We start from the raw sequence: 16,528 nt of genomic DNA on the forward strand, positions 1-16,528 counted from the left end.
CGTACCCATTTTGGAAGCAACTGCTAGGATACAGCTGCAGAATTGGAGCGGGTTCCAAGAGATTCAACTGGCAGAAACAACTGGTTCATACCATTGGTCTCACACACACACACACACACACACACACACACACACACACACACACACACACACACACACACACACGCGTACAAACACTCAAACGTAGAGGAAAAGAGCTGAGAAAAGGCAAAGAGGAAATGGAGGACACCAAGTGTTTAAAAGAAAAACTACAGCTGAGCCGAGGCGTGCCTCGACTGGGGCGCGTCTGATCTGAACTGAGGAGCGGCGAGCAGCGGCCGAATTTCGTGAGCGATTCGCTTCTCGGCGCTTCGCTTCCGCGGCCGGTGTGTCCCCGGCGTCAGGCAGCGTCCTTCATCAAACGCTCAAGAATATCATAAATCAAAGTATTTTTAATTACTCGGTGATAAGTTTCAAGTATTCTAAGAATCATTAACATGAACCTATCAGAAAATTTGTGACATTATGTTTGATCATCGGTTTCATCCTATGTAGTACCAGCTGATAAGAGAAAAATTGGTTTTCGCTGACATTACTACTTAAAATCATAGCTGCCTTATAAGTAAAACATCTGTTGCTTCATTAAAATGCAAGCGTTATCCTTTGCCAGTCTTCCCGTCTCAACAGGGAGGACAACGACCTTCCTCAGACCACGATGGTCTGTGTTATCAGTTATACTCCCATGGGAAACAGAATGTTGACCGAATGCACCTTGTTTTGTATGAGGGAGTTGTGGCATTGTTTTTACTCCCTATGTTAAACAGCTTTCCACCTGAATCTCTACGGAGCAGTTTAGGAATGTGATGTGATGTGTTGTGTGTGCTTGGTAATAAAAGCCCTGAGAGAATGGATGTTCTCTGAGAGATCCTGTGAACCATGCTTGGGTGTGTATTCCTTTCATCTCTCCACTTTGCAAAGTAAAATTGAACAATAATATTGCTCTAATCTTCTGTGCGTTTGACTTCTCTTAAGGTGACCTGGTTTTAATAAAAATAACCCAACACCAGCTAGCACAGCTGATATGGTGGTAGAACTATCAGCATAGAACCTCTTAAGAAAATAACTTATTGTTGTTTAATTTTTATTTTCAAAAGATTAGAAAAAGGAAATTAGGATTCTACCAGAGAGGTGAAAAGGGAGGAAGACAAAACCTAAACCTCCACGAATTAGCTTAAAAACGCTTCAGAAGACCAAAGACAGAGGAGGACTGGATTTACCCAACTTTTATTATTATTTCTTAGCCAACAGGCTGCAATATATACCAAGATGGTTGCAAGATAACCCACTAGATGAGTCCTGGTTAGATATAGAACAGACACTTTGCAATACGATAGAGCTTTCAGACTTACCATTTATTAGCTCAAGCATAAGAAAACATGAAAGCTTCAAAAGTATTAGTATCAGCACCTCTCTGACAGCATGGTGGGAGTATCTTAAAATGACCGAGTCTTCACTAGTACCATGCAGACGCACACCTATCTGGAATAATCCTGACATTTTGCAAAACAACAAAATGATGAACCTTCCGGACTGGAAAATAAAGGAATCCTATACCTGGAACACATATATGAAGGATTGGACTTCATTCCATTTAATCAAATAGTCTCCCAATTTGGAATGGATAAGAATAGCTTTTTAGAATATCACCAAATTAAATCTGTAGTTAAACAAAAATTTAAGCTCAATAAAATAGAATTACAAACACCACCAAGGGTATTAGACTTTTATAATCTCAAACCCCCCAAACTACTGTCTAAAGTATATAAGACACTGTCCAAAATAGACGATAAAATTGCAATCCCTATTGAAAAATGGGAGGTGGATCTATCAGTTAGCTTTGACCAGGACTTCTGGTCCCAAACTTGTTTAAAAACTTTTAAAATGATCAGACACCCCAATTTACAATTAATTCAGTACAAAATTCTACACAGAGTACACTATACAGGTCATCGGATGATCAAGATGGGGTTTGTGTCGTCTGACACCTGTACACACTGCACAAACAACATTCCTGACAATTACATTCATGCACTGTGGTCCTGCCCACCTGTCCAGTATGTGAGGATCTGTCAAAATGTCTGAAATGTCATATCCCAACTTCCCCCTCTCTTTGTTTACTGGGAAACCTGGACGATGTCCCGATTGAAACATCTTTGGTTCACGTGGTTCTAACTGCCATATGCATCGCTAAGAAAACTATCCTCTTGAATTGGAAAAACAGAGAAACTCTCTGCATTAACCAGTATAGAAATCTTTTGTTAGATCATATTGCACTTGATATAGCCTCTGCTTCCACTTCAGATGAATCTCTCTGGGCCCCTTTGATCGGTTCCATCACATAGCGAGGGTGGGGGGCCGTTGATGTTGTCCTACGAGATGGTGTAGGTGGGGGGGTGTGGGGTCTGAGTTTGGAGTATCCGGATGTTCCCTGGAGGTGGGTTCACTGGGGGTGTCTGGGACTCGGGGGCCGTTGCCCCCCTCTGGAGGTGCTTGGGTTGCCTCGGGGGGTGGACTACTGGTAGTTGTGAGTGAGGCCCCTTGGGGGGCTTGGCGGCGGCCATGGGTCACTGACTGGCGGCTGCAATGCCCCTGGGCGGGTCTGGGTGGGGGCCTGGGGGCTCGGGGTTTGGGGGTGGCCGGCCCCTGGTGGGGATCTGGGCGGGGCCTTGGGGGTCGGGTCCTGACATGTATGCTGCCGGGAAGAAGGCAGGAACACGCAGCAGTGCCTGGCCCGGGTTCGGGGGCCTCAGGTAGACCTTAGCTCCTCTGCCATTCCATCACAGGGGACGTGGGAGGTTCAGGAGGGGGAGGACCCAACCTTACCTGGATGTCCCATGTCTTATATATTCTGGAAGTTGTGCAAATGCAGGGATGGGCATAGACATTCTGCTGGGGTGGGGCTGGGTTGGTGCCCTCGGACTCCGTGGGGCTCTGTAATGCTGCTGCTTTGGACCCTAGCAGGATGGGCTGGGGTCTCCATGCCCTGGGTGGCAGTTTGACAACAAAGGTGCCTATTGGGGCCAGTAGGGGAGCTGGCTCCCTGGAGGGCTAAGCCCAGCCAGCCATTCCTCCCCATCCCCGCATATTTCTCTCCTCCTGCTCCCTCACATCATCACACAAACATACACATAGGATCTTGGGGGGTGGGCAAGTCAGGGAGTGCGGGTATGGACCCCATTTCCGCATTCCTGTGGCAACCTACCCCCCAATTTTATTTGCACCTTATACACTTCCACTGACGACATTCCACACAAACACACACTTAGGGCCTTGGGAGTGAGCACATTCAACGGCATTTGGCAGGGGGATATTTCAGCCTCCTCCCGGGTGCCGGTGCCCACTTCCAATTTTAAACCGCACTTAGACACTGATGGCTGAGGGTGTAAGTGGGGTGGTGCGGTGGCACCAGCTGGCATAGGCCGGATGATGCCCGCACTGCCCACTCACCACAGCCATGGAATACACCTCATGATCACACAACACTATATTGGAGCAGGCTGAGGGAGACTAGGGGTCTTAGCCACCTCTGTTGTTGCTAGGCCTCCTGGGGCTGGAGGCTAGGAGGGAGATCTGGCCGTCTGGTTGGGGTTTGGGGTGGTGGGTTGCTATGCTCGGCGTTGGGCGGGGGAGCCTGCTCATCAACACCCCAGCAGAAAGGGTCAAACTCTGGTTACCGGTGATGGTTGTACCCAGTGTGCAGCAGTACCGGGACCAGAGTGAATAGGGTGTGTATGGGGAGCATGAGTGGGTGTCCGGCGTGCATTTTTGTAAGTCTTGGGTTGTATGTGCATGTGTGAGCATGAGGGAGGGAGTGTGTGACTGTGTTTGTGTATGATTGTATATGTCAGGTGGGGCCTTTGACTCCTCCCCTCTCCTGGAACCTCTCTTGATGATATAGATCTTTGTCCCCCCTCCCCCTGCCACACCTGGTGTGAGGGGTTGTGCCATGGTCTGCCTGAGTGTTCGTGGCAACCGGGTCTGGGGGTTTAAGATTCAGGCATCTGCCTGATAGATCCCGGTGGCTGCCTGGTGGGGTCTGGGTCCCTGGGCTCTGCTGGGTCCCCGGCGGGGGTGGTCACCCCTGGGTCCCGGGTCGCTGGGTCCCGGGCTCGGCCGGCTAGGGGGTGGGAGGCTGCGGGCGGGCCTGTGGGCTTGCCGCTGATATCTCCCGGGACTCTGCCGGCTGCTGGTTGTGGCCCCCCGGGGCGATCCTCTGTGCCTCTCGGGGGGGGGGGGGGGGGGGCTTTCCTTGTTGCAGTCTCCTTGGGGTTCCTGTGTTCTGGGGCAGCACCTGGATCTCTGGGACTTGGAGCTCCCCCCGTCTCCTGCGCATCTTTGAGGGGCGGATCTGTGGTCCCTCGCACTCTCTGTTGGACGCTCCTATAGAGAAACCTTACATAAACAAGCGCGTGTACACACACAGGTGCTCACATGGTGCTCTCAAAAGTATGGGCTTGGGAACGTTAAACACAGGTCTTAAGACTATGGTGGGCACTTAATGCACTGTGATTTATTATCGTGATTCTTCAGTTAAGCAATGTTGATTATATATTTTCTTCATCAAGTTGACGCAGTGATAGCTAGATCTTGTTGTATTGTTGTTGTGTCCCTTTTTTTTGCCTTTTTCTGCAGGTCTAGAAGCAGACTCTTGTTCATTGTTTATTTTTGTGGAACACCCCCCCCCCCCTCTCTCTCTCTCTCTCTCTCCCCACCTTTTCTTTTCCTTTCTCTTTCACCTCTGTCTCCGTGTCTGGTCGGAATTACAATGCATTCAACAACAATAACAATAAAGTTTTAAGTATCAGGCGTGACATTAAAAGCAAACACTTTGATGCTCCACCTGAGAGTAAATCTGTAAGGCTTGTCACCAGCATTCAGACATCAATTCTGCTTGCTTCACAGCCAGACAGGACACGGTAAAAAAAAAAAAAAAAGAAAAGGGAGGAAGACAAATATCCCCAACTAGTTTAATTAACAAGGACATTGTGCATGTGCTCCATTAGGGTGATTTTAGCTGCATGCCTAGATGTAAGTCAAATATTTTTAGGGTTTTTGCAGGACCTGGGTAACTTCTTCTTTCCACCGGCCATGAAAATGGTCACACAACATAATAGCAGCATTTTTCCTGCATGCTCACTCCCAACTGGGAGCAATTCTGATGTGAAACAAATTTAACACGCAATCGTTCATGTTGGCTCATTTCCTTTTATGTATTCTGTCTTTTGTTTGTGCCTGATGCGTTTCGCTGCTGTGGAGCGGGGCGCATCATCTGATTTGTCCTCCGGTGATGCACCTCAGTGGTGCGGCCGGTGGGCAGCACGCCCTCTGCTGTTTTTGCGGTCAGTAGATCTTTTAGAACTGCAGTTAAAAGGTAACTCATAAGGTGAATATATTTGAAGCCAGGTAGCAGTTTTTCTTTAGGATATAGAGGAGATGCAGGAAGATAATAGGACAGAAAAAAAGTCAAATAAAACAAGTTCGTTTTTCTACCTGGTGGTTGGAACAAACAGACACAGAAAATGAAATAATTATTTTAATGTTTAGAGCAGCAGGAAGTCTGAGAGGCTGCAGGCACATCAGTGAGTTTGTGGCCGCTGCGCAGGGGAGGGGGGAGAGGGCTGCAGCAGGGGAACAGTAAAGATGCAGAAACTACAGTTGTTAGAAGAGATGTGTTTAATTTTGAAAACGTGGGCGCAATTTTAACTGTCAAAATCTCCAGCGAACCCACCCGCTACAGGTGTATGACATCATCAACGACTAGTCAAAGTCGACTCGCTTTTCATTACTTGACTGTCGACTTTAAAAAAAATTAAGTCATGCAGCCCCTATGCCACACAGTCTGTTTTGCAGCCACTTTGCGATGTTTCGCGTGCGGTGGAAAGAAGAGGTAAGCAGTGGAAATCAACATCAGTGAGGCTAGCTGTGAAAAGCATAAATAGCTACCATGAGGTTTTATTCCATGAATTACCCTCAAAGGCAAAGACGTTTGTTGCTTATGGTGCACATCAACACATGGTACATATTCACACTAATGTTAGCACAATTTAGGTAAATACATGTTTACTAAAATAATTTTAAGAGCAAAATGAATATTATATGGATTATGAAAACCTTTTACTTTAGTCGCTGAAATAAGAAAATCAGAGTTCAGAATGGCAACAGAAACAAAAGAGACTACAAGCTCCGACGGCCCCGTAATAAATTCAGCCTGTTTCACAGGAATCTTAATTAGGATTTATGTGTTATTATTCCATTTCAGAAAGATTTGCTGTTGGTTTTGTGTTCCTGGCTCATAATTACCATTTCACATCCTGTCTCTTTTCAGCTGCAGCTATGAAATGCAAATGAGGATTTATAAAAACACAATGCTCTAGCTAATGAATTAGTAAAAAAGGAGAAACAAACCAAAAAAAAAATAAAAAATTAAAATAGATGCAATTGGTGGGACTGGTAACATCTCCTTTGGGAAAACTATTAGTGTGCCAGTGAATGTGATGCATAACTGGACCTTTATCACATCTGAATGCAGTAAACAAGCAGCATAAATATGTGTCTGGGACAAGGAAAACCAGGACAGTGTCTAATGAAGAACATTATTTTCTCTTCATGTTTGAGCCTGTATACTGCACTCAGGGCAGAGGAATACAAACAAAAAAACCCTTAACAAATAGAATTTCAAAGCTTAAAACTGCTAAACTGACAGCAAAGTTGAGCTTATATACGAAAGATGGCTGCAAATATTAGTTTATACTCATAACAGCATCGAATCTTACCTGTAAACAGCTGACAGTGGCCGTTTGTTGCCCGCTTTAGGCCTGTATGGTTTAGGCTCACCTGCCATATTTATGTCTGTAATAAGACAAACACAAACCTGGGGTTATTGATGGTACTCAGAGATCATTTATCTTAGGAACTTCATTTAAAAATGCATAAAAAACAATTTGTGCAGGTGTGATCAAATGTTTGTTGCATTTGTGCAAATGTTTAATTATTTAATAATTAGAATGATCCCTACGACCCAAGATGTAGATGAAGTGATCACATCACCATGACTGCAATCAGCATGTGAATATTTAACTATTAAAGCAGGGTATCTGCAGGTTTAAGGGAGCCAAATTTAAGACTTTTTAAGACCTTTTTAAGGTCACTTGGACCAAATTTAAGCTATTTATTAAAATTAAATTTAAGCTATAATTTCCAGCTATTGCCTGGAACCGGTGGTAACCACGTTGCGAACGTGGGATTAGCCATCCAGTTACCATTAATGTTGCACTTCCCCATGGTGCAAACTCCCACTAACGTGCTCATCTAAAAATAGCCCCCTTTCACAACCAACCGAATGTGTACGGTTCCGCTTACGCCAATATCACACACAAAAAATGCTGAATACTAACTAGAAATTCACGAAAATTTTATAGAAATAAAAGAATCTTGTTTATTGGGTCTTTGGTAATTTAAGACCTTTGGAAACTATTTAAGGATTATTTGTAATTTTTAAGGATTTTTAAGGCCTTAAATTTGGAAAAGCAAATTTAAGACTTTTTAAGGGCCTGCAGATACCCTGTAAAGGCACAGCTTTCCTTTAATTAATCTATAATGGTCGCCCACTTTCTTAAACTGGAAATACTTGTGTTGCAGTAATTTTGGTCAAATCTTGCAAATAAGGTTTGATGTCATGACATATTACAAGATCTGGTGTAACCTTTCACCACCTAATGTCATTGACCCTAAACAACTCAAACAACTGAGCTGAGTATCGGTAAGTCCGATAGCATCCCCCTACAACACATATGTCAGAGTCAAGGCCGCATCCGGCCCGCGGAGCATTTTTATGTGGCCCACGAGATAAATATCAAAAATATATTAAAACTGGCCCGCTGGCCGATTTTACCGCAAAGACTTCAACTCCCATGATGCTTTGCGGCGTCAGCGCGGAGCCGAAGCGCCCCCTCCTTTGTGTTTTTTCTAGCGTCTTCTGCCGGTTGTCTGCAGCTCCACTGTCTCGGACAAACTAATCACTCCTCTCACTCAGCGCCGAGTTCACTCAGCTATTTTCTGACGTTGAAGCCCAGAAACGGAGATTTTAATCGCTCAGTAATGTGTTCACGACTGAAAGAGAAATTTTTCCAACTAACATCCAGACAGAGCGGATATAACTCCAGCGAACAGCGACACGCTCAAACCAGCTGCTGTAGTTGTGTTTCCTCCCCGACACACAACAATGTGGTCAAGCTGCTCAGACATGTTAGTCAGCACAAACCTATGTGAGCTCCTGTTGTCATCTAATGTTGTCATTATTATGATGAAGATGAACAAAACAACAGGAGCCTCCTCCTCAGCTCAGATCAGCCCCATGATGCAGGTATCTGGCTGGAACAGGTGAGCATCACAGTAAACCAGTGGAGCAAACTGAGCTTTAAATATGCTGGTTTTATGCTCTTTTTCTGCTCCAAAGCATGAAAGTTAACAGGTGAGATGTTGCATTTTCATTTAAGATAAATAATACTTTTATTTTGTTGTTGGCACGTGAGAAAAGATTTAACCTACAGTAAACAGGAAGTGGAAAGGCTGCAGATAGATGAATAGAATAGAAAATCCCTTTATTGTTCCTCAGTGGGGAAAGCTGTCACAGCAGCGATGACGCGTATTACAGGAGAAAAAAATGAGAATAAAAAATAAGAAAAATGAATAAACAAGAAAACATAAATCCTGAATAGATTTTAAAAATACTGAATACACCACAAGTAATGAATACCACTGATGCCTTTTATTTAAAACTGACTTGCTCGTGTGTAATTTGGTTATTCCACATTCAGTGTTAATGCAGAAATATGTTTGTTTCCAAATTTAAAGGTTCAAAATTGCATATATGTTGAAAAAGAAAATGTGCAAATTTGCCGTCATTTTTTCAAAAAATATTAAGTTTGGCCCTCGACTCCGTCCCAGAGTTTCATTTCGGCCCTTTGTGAGTTTGAGTTTGACACCCCTGCCCTACAACAAGGCTGCGTTTTGAGTATCTTTGGATAGCCTTGTTGCTTTGCTGTGATGTATTCAGGCTTAACATGTAAACTTGGAAATGATAAATGGCCTTTTAATAGTGTATTTTAGAGTACTAGACCCTCTAAGGCACTTTCATGCAGAACAAGCATTCATCCATTCACATACTGGCAATGAGCTACAATGTAGCCACAGCTGCCCTGGGGCACATTGACAGAAGTGAGGCTGCCCTACACAGGCGCCACTGGTACCTTCAAGGAGGGTGATGTGTCTTACTCAAGGATACGACTAGGCAGTAGAAAAAAGGTTGATAAAAAATAACTTCATATTGATCAATATCGAGAGCTAGGAGCTAAGTTGTCTGAGGCTTTCTGCTTCTGGAAGGGTCACCCATGTCAAACATGGGTGACACTTTGCAAAGCAAGAATTTGGTCTAGTTCACTAGGCTAGTGGTCCTGTTGACTTCATCAGAACGTGATCTTCAGCTTTCGCTGGAGCGGTTCACAGCCGAGTGTGAAGCAGCTGGGATGAGAATCGGCTCCTCTAAATCTGAGACCATGGTCTTGATTCGGAAAAGGGTAGAATGCCTTCTCCTGGCTTGCTAATAATTTCCTTAAGCTAAATGATTCTAAGTCTGAGGCACTCCTGATGACCCCTAACCAAACAACTCAAATATCTTCTGATTTGGCCACTCTCCCTTTTGACCTCAAGCAGTGTGTTACCAACCTTGGGGTGAAATTTGATACACAGTTTTCCATGGGCCCTCAGATTAATGCAGTGGTCAGATCGTGTTTTTATCAGCTGCGCAGACTAGTCCGCTTAAAACCGATCCTGAAACGAGCGCACCTGGAATCCGTAATCCATGCTTTTATCATCTCTCGACTGGATTATGCAAATTCCATTTTAATTGGTTTACCTGCCTCCGCTCCTAACAGGCTTCAGGTCGTACAAAACGCAGCACCCAGGTTTTTAACAAACACTCCTAGGAGAGAACATATCACACCTGTACTGGCGCGGCTCCACTGGCTACCCGTAAACTTTAGGGTCAAGTTTAAAATCCCTATTTTTGTTTTTAAGGCCCTGAACGGTCTGGCACCGGATTACCTGTCGGATCTTGTCACTAGATATGTGCCAAACCGGGCGTTGAGGTCTGCTGATTGCCTGCTGCTTCGTGTTCCATTAATTAAATACAAAACGCGGGGGCAGCGTGCTTTTGTCTACGCTGCTCCGACACTATGGAATGCACTTCCTCTTTCGGTGAGGCTGGCACCATCCCTCCTCCGGTTCAAATCGCTGCTGAAGGCTCACTTTTACGACCAGGCATTTTTAAATCCCTGACTTTTATTATTTTATTATGTGTCTTTTTATTGACTGTAATTATCTGCCTTGTTGTGCATTTTATTGTTGACCGTGTAGTGTTTTATATTGTGTTTTTACTTTTTATTCTGTACAGCACTTTGGTCGGCTGCCATGCTGTTTTTAAATGTGCTTTATAAATAAAGATGGTATGGTATGGTATGGTAAGGATGTGGTCCTGCCCCAAGTGGAGGAGTTTAAGTGTCTCGGGGTCTTGTTCACGAGTGAGGGAAAACTGGAGCGTGAGATCGATAGGCGGATTGGTGCTGCATCTGCAGTGATGCGGGCGTTGTACCGGTCTGTCGTGGTGAAGAGAGAGCTGAGTCAGAAGGTGAAGCTCTCGATTTACCAGTCAATCTACGTTCCTGCCCTCACCTATGGTCATGAGCTTTGGGTAGTGACAGAAAGAACGAGATCGCTGATACAAGCGGCCGAAAGGAGTTTTCTCCGAAGAGTGGCTGGGCTCTCCCTTAGAGATAGGGTGAGAAGCTCGGTCATTCGGTAGGTGCCCGGAGTAGACCCGCTGCTCCTCCACATCGAGAGGAGCCAGTTGAGGTGGCTTGGGCATCTGGTCAGGATGCCTCCTGGACTTCTTCCTGGTGAGGTTTTCCGGGCACGTCCAACCGGGAGGAGACCTAAAGGTAGACCCAGGACACGGTGGAGGGACTATGTCTCTCACCTGGCCAGGGAACGTCTTGAGATTCCCCCGGAGGAGCTGGCCCAAGTGGCTGGGGAGAGGGAAGTCTGGCTCTCTCGCCTTAGGCTACTACCCCCGGGACCCGACTCCGGATAAGTGGATGAAAATGGATGGATGGATGATCAATATCGATAAATATTGAAAAAATATTTATGTTAGGGCTGCAAGCTATTAGGAAAACCTGCAATATGCGATAACAGTGATTAATATTGTGATGGTGATATTACTTGCGATAAATAAAAACTTAACTCAGGAACAAAAATAATCAAAAACAAAGAAATTTAAAAAATGACAAAATGTGAAGAAATGGAAAAAGAAAATGAACAAGAAAAGGCAATCAGTGGATCCCGCAAAAACCAGAATCAGCAGAAAGAGCAGAACAAAGCTAACTCAGGTGTTTGCTAACCATTAAGTGCCGTCCACCTCGAGGGCGGGCATCTAACCTATGAGAACCCACCCACTTGGCAAAATGGGTGAAGAGCTCTATTTGACTTGTTAAAAAAACATCATGCTTCCATTTGATTGACAGAATGCATTATTTGTAGCAAACATTTGAGCTGACCATTCATTATATTTATCTGTTCTTTGCGATATGCATAATGTGCATGCTGATATCGCGATAATGATATATTTGTGATATATTGTGCAGCCGTAATATATGTATAAAAATAACTGTAAAAATATATGTTTTAATCCTGGCCCTAGTCTTTTAATGCTAATTCTTAATTAACTACATTCAATAAAGAACAGACAGAAACTGAATTAAATTCAATATTTTATTTAAACTTTTTTTTATTTTACTAGGACTGAACGGTTTCAGGAAAAGATTGAATTGTGGTTTGTTTTGCTAGCAGAAATTATGGTTTCAATTTAGTCAATGACTTTCTTGAAATCGAGGTTCAGCTGCATCACATTATTCACAATATACAGTGATATTTACAACCATGACAGGAAATTCTGCTTTCACTAGGGCTGCCAAGTGTCATGTATTGAGCATGAGACACATGCATCTAACCATCTCTACACGCTTTCACGCCATAGAATCTAATGCTGAACCCAGCCCAACAACGGTCTGCGCACACCCTCACGGACAACGGAAGAAGGCCAAATGGTCCGCCTCTTTTTGCTTTGATGTCTTGTTTAGTCTGTTTAGGTTTGAGAGGGGAGGGCTTGGTGACGGAAGGTGCTTGAATCAGTGTTGTTGATTGGTTGGGAGTCTAGTATTAATCTTCCTGATAGTCTCTAATGAAAAAAGAAAGAAAACTTGTTTTATAGACAAAAGTTTTCAGATCACAAAAAAGCCCTAGATACGACTGCGAGAGACTGAGCGGAGCACAAACCTGCGACCCTCCATTTACAAGCCGGGTGCTTAACTCTATTGCCACCGTCACCTTACATCAACTACCACTAGCAACAACTGTTCACGCTCACTAATAAAAATATACAGTTTAAGCTGCTATAGTGAATCGACAGAACAAGCCAAAAACACAAACACAGACACAAAACACTCACCTCCTCAGGTATCTTCCCTGAGACATTTCTGCCAGAACCAGAAACCCACATTGCCAGAGGAAACGAGTAAGCGCTAAACACTAGGCGCTGTCTTCTACGTCTAAATTTATTTTGTTGTCCATGATTCAAATGGTGTTTTACTTTTTGGGACTCTGGTAATTTGTCCTAAAGTTGAAGTGGTAGCAGCCGGCTATTTCTCACACCAGTGGTGTTCTGTAGCAAAATACACAAGTGGGTAATGAACTGAGGACCCAGGGAAGTGCAATGGTTTGGCGAGGCCAACAATCGGATGGTCCAATACTCACTTTTGGTCCGAATGGTGACATTGGTAGATGTTTTTAGATGCACAATATATGTATCACTATAATATGTTAGAATGTTGTTAAGAGGCAAGAAAAAAATGTTTTAAGATAATTTGTTTTCTCAGTTTGGCATGGCAGCTTTAAACCTTGATCAAGATTCTTTATTATCCCCTCGGGGCAATTTGGTTTCACACCAGCAACTGTTAAAAACATGTTTTAAGTGACATACATGCTACATAAAAAAGGAATCAATTAAAAGTATCACACATAGTAGGAACAAAAAAAGTCCACAGTCTGTTGGTCCTCCAACTCAGCAGCAGATATCTGTGTCCAGACGGTAGCAACCTGAAGTTACTGCTAATGGAGTGAGCCTTTCATCATCTGAGCAATCAGATAAATAAAAAAATGACAGAAGTTAAACAAAAACTATAAATAATAAAGATATACACTCAATCTGCCAAATTGGTGTAAAAAGCATTTTATCTTGGATGGCAGAAGTACACCGTTTAAAGTGAAAAAATTCAAACTGAGACACTTGAAGCAGGCATTGAGATGATGCTTTTCCTGTAGTTCGACCTAAGGCTGCAGAAAATCTCATCATTTTATAACCCTGAAAACACACAATATGTTTTAAAGCAGCAAGGCACTCAAGAGCCCCTTTTCTAACCAACAGAACTGAAGTTTAAGACCAAAAGCAATATACTACTAATAAACGGGGCGCACCTGAGAAGAGAAACATTGCTGTCGAGTTGGTGTAAGAGTCCTGGCTAAGAGTTAAGACATTGATCACTTTGTCACTTTCTGACTCAGGAGAACTTTTTTTGCCTCCAGTTACAAACATTTGTTTCAATAATTTATGCATCTGTCCTTCTGATGCCGAACAAGAGGAAGCTCTCCAATCCTTTGGAGTGGAAGAGCACTGGGTTGAAAATAAGCTGCTGGCAAACCCCTGCCTCTTTCAGCCAGTGGTTGCTCTCATGAGAAATGGGATTAAACCCTGGTGTGTGTGTGTGTGTGTGTGTGTGTGTGTGTATACACTTACTGCTCAGACAAGCTGAAACACACCGCTCTGAGCTGAGCGGCATGGGCAGATGAGCGCATTTAGCTGTTTGCACACTTGAGTTTGTTAGGACTGACCAAAATGCCGACTTACACAATAATATACAGTTTTGCTCATTAATCTGAAGGTTTACTCACATCCCAAGTAAACCTTTAATTAGAGCACAGCAGCCACACTGAAAATAATTGGCATCCAAATTCTCAAGCATTAAAAATGAAAAAAAAAAAAAAAACCACATCTCAGACTAAACCCCTTTTTATCGTTTCAGCTCGGTCTCACCTGAAAACCAACAGCTGTTGTTTTTACTGTGAGGTTTTAATAGTCAGTCCTCTCTGAAGCTGGCAGGGTGAATCTGGTGCAACTTTTGAGTTTTCTGTAACAATTTCCACATTTTCTTAATGTTAGAGTTTAGCTAAGCACCTCATTGCTGATCTGGTTTTTGGTGATCTTTAATGAGCTCTCAAGGCCAAAATTTGGAGATGATTAGTGATGTGTATTGGTGAAATTCTGGCAATTCGATACGTATCACTATACGAGAGACGATACAATATATCTATATTGCGATACATTCAGCCAGACAATATTTGCGATTTTTTAGACTTAATTAATTGTTGTGAAAATTCAATAAACAGTCCAAACTGATACATAACATGTTTAACATGAGGTGTCTGAACCATAACAGAGATTTACATTTCAGTGAGGGAAACAAAACCTGTTGCACACTGCTGCCTGCCAGCAATTGGCGCTTGAATTGCACCAAAGGAAAAGAAAGTACACAAATGTTTGCATGTAAATTCTTCCAAAAATGCAATACACAGCTGTTGAATATGGATATATTATTGGAGGAAACAAAATATCACGATATATTGCTGTATCGATGTATTCTTACATCCCTAGAAATGATAGTCTTGTTTGGGAACCTTGTGTTGACATCTTCATGCCATGCACCTTCAGCAGATTACTAAGTGTGAAGCCATGATTCTTGCTCCAGGCTGAGGGTGAGTCTGCCTCAAGTGGAGGCTGTGCACAAGATCACATAGATCAGGGCTTTTCAATTCTGGGCCTTCAGTAGGGTTGGGCATTGTTGGATTTTGATTCCGATTCCATTTCAAATTCCTCGTTTCGATTCCGCTTCCTATCGATTCCCGATTCCGATTCTTTCAAAACATGACATGTTTTAAATGAGCCAGCTAACCACAGGTCCTACTTGATTAAATTATCTTAACTTCAACATGAATTTTAACTCTATGAACAACAACATCACCTTCATTTAGACAAAAACATGTTTTGGAGAAAAAAAGAAAAAGACTTGCAGCACCACCAGTGTGTTTGTTTCTGACCACAACCAAAGTCTGGAAGGAGCCTCTGGGATGAGAGGCTGAATGTCTCCAACATATCCAAAAACGTCCATCTGTTTTCAGCTAAAACTCTCAGGATGATCATGTCCAGGATGACTGAGAACTACACCTCCATGCTGCAGCAGCATTCAGTCAGAACAGAAAGTGAAACTTAAATGTAGCTGCTGTCAGTAACAAACTAACAGGTTTTAAACAATAAAACTAAACAGAAATAGTTCAGAAAGGAAATTAAAATGTTCACAACTTTGTGTGTCATTTATTATTATTATTATTATTATTATTATTATTATTGTTATTATTATAAGTATTATTATTCTAGAAGCTGGTGTGGTCCACCACAGAGAAAGCTGCTCTAGCATGACTTTAATTATTCTACAGGTTATTGTTCAGCCTTCTGACGCTAACGCACACACACACACACATACGAGTGTTGGTGAGCGGCTGCGTCTGACTGCTGACACTCAGTGTGTGTTTTTATTTCTGCAGTGAGACAAACTCACCTCACACCGTCCAGAGTTTGTGCTTTAAAGCTTCTATTAAATCCACCGTGTTGACGTATTTTACCAAGTTTCCTCTACGCTGCAGGAATTAAAGTTTAAATTACACAGTAAAAGTTCGGCAGACGCGTTTGTTTATATCTGGGTAGGGGGAACTCGGTGCTGCACACAGACAGCTGGTGTAATCAGCTCTGAAAGGCGTTGGTCACAATTTGCAGATCACGTTTATTTTTCACGGAGATCAGCAGCAGATTCCTCTTCCGGTCGTCATACTAGGAAAAAAAAAAAACTGACCGATTCCGGGAAAAACTAACATTGTAGTAAGACTTGTAATGTCACTGTTGTGCACACATATTTAGAGACGTTGATGCTCAAACATAACACTGTGCAGCTGGAACCCCCACAAATGGTCAAGAGTGTTATACCATAACAGGAATTTTGAGATTCCCAATACAAGGGTCTGAAATGGGCTTCGTCTATAAAGGTGGGCAGGATAAAACTCAGAGCTAAAGCGAAGAGCTCCATCACTAGGATGAAGATCACAGTAGAGCCTCAGGTTCTCCTCATCAAAAATAATCTGATGAAGCAGAAACTTTGGAGGTTTCTGGTTACATCGTAGGCCTTGGCAGTATACCAGCTTGTACAGAAACACAAGTTCGGCTGACGTGTTTGTTTACATGTTTGCTGTTGCGCGCCTGTGCAGTGTGAGG

The 16,528-nt window shown here is 43.2% G+C and overlaps 1 protein-coding gene across 4 annotated transcripts in view; it reads right to left on the minus strand.

Moving 5' to 3' along the window:
- Positions 1–16,528, minus strand: part of LOC107382586 (RALY RNA binding protein like) — a 169,907-nt gene that overhangs the window by 24,809 nt on the left and 128,570 nt on the right. For all 4 annotated transcript variants that reach the window (XR_008566011.2, XM_054751402.2, XM_054751403.2 and 1 more), the window contains one exon: positions 6,813–6,888. Coding sequence is in view for 3 of the 4 variants with exons in the window: in XM_054751402.2 (XP_054607377.2) it covers positions 6,813–6,888 (76 nt within the window). In the remaining variant the exon portion in view is untranslated. The remainder of the gene's footprint in view (positions 1–6,812; positions 6,889–16,528) is intronic.

Source organism: Nothobranchius furzeri, chromosome 7, assembly GCF_043380555.1.
Source record: "Nothobranchius furzeri strain GRZ-AD chromosome 7, NfurGRZ-RIMD1, whole genome shotgun sequence".
In the NCBI taxonomy this organism is placed as follows: domain Eukaryota; kingdom Metazoa; phylum Chordata; class Actinopteri; order Cyprinodontiformes; family Nothobranchiidae; genus Nothobranchius; species Nothobranchius furzeri.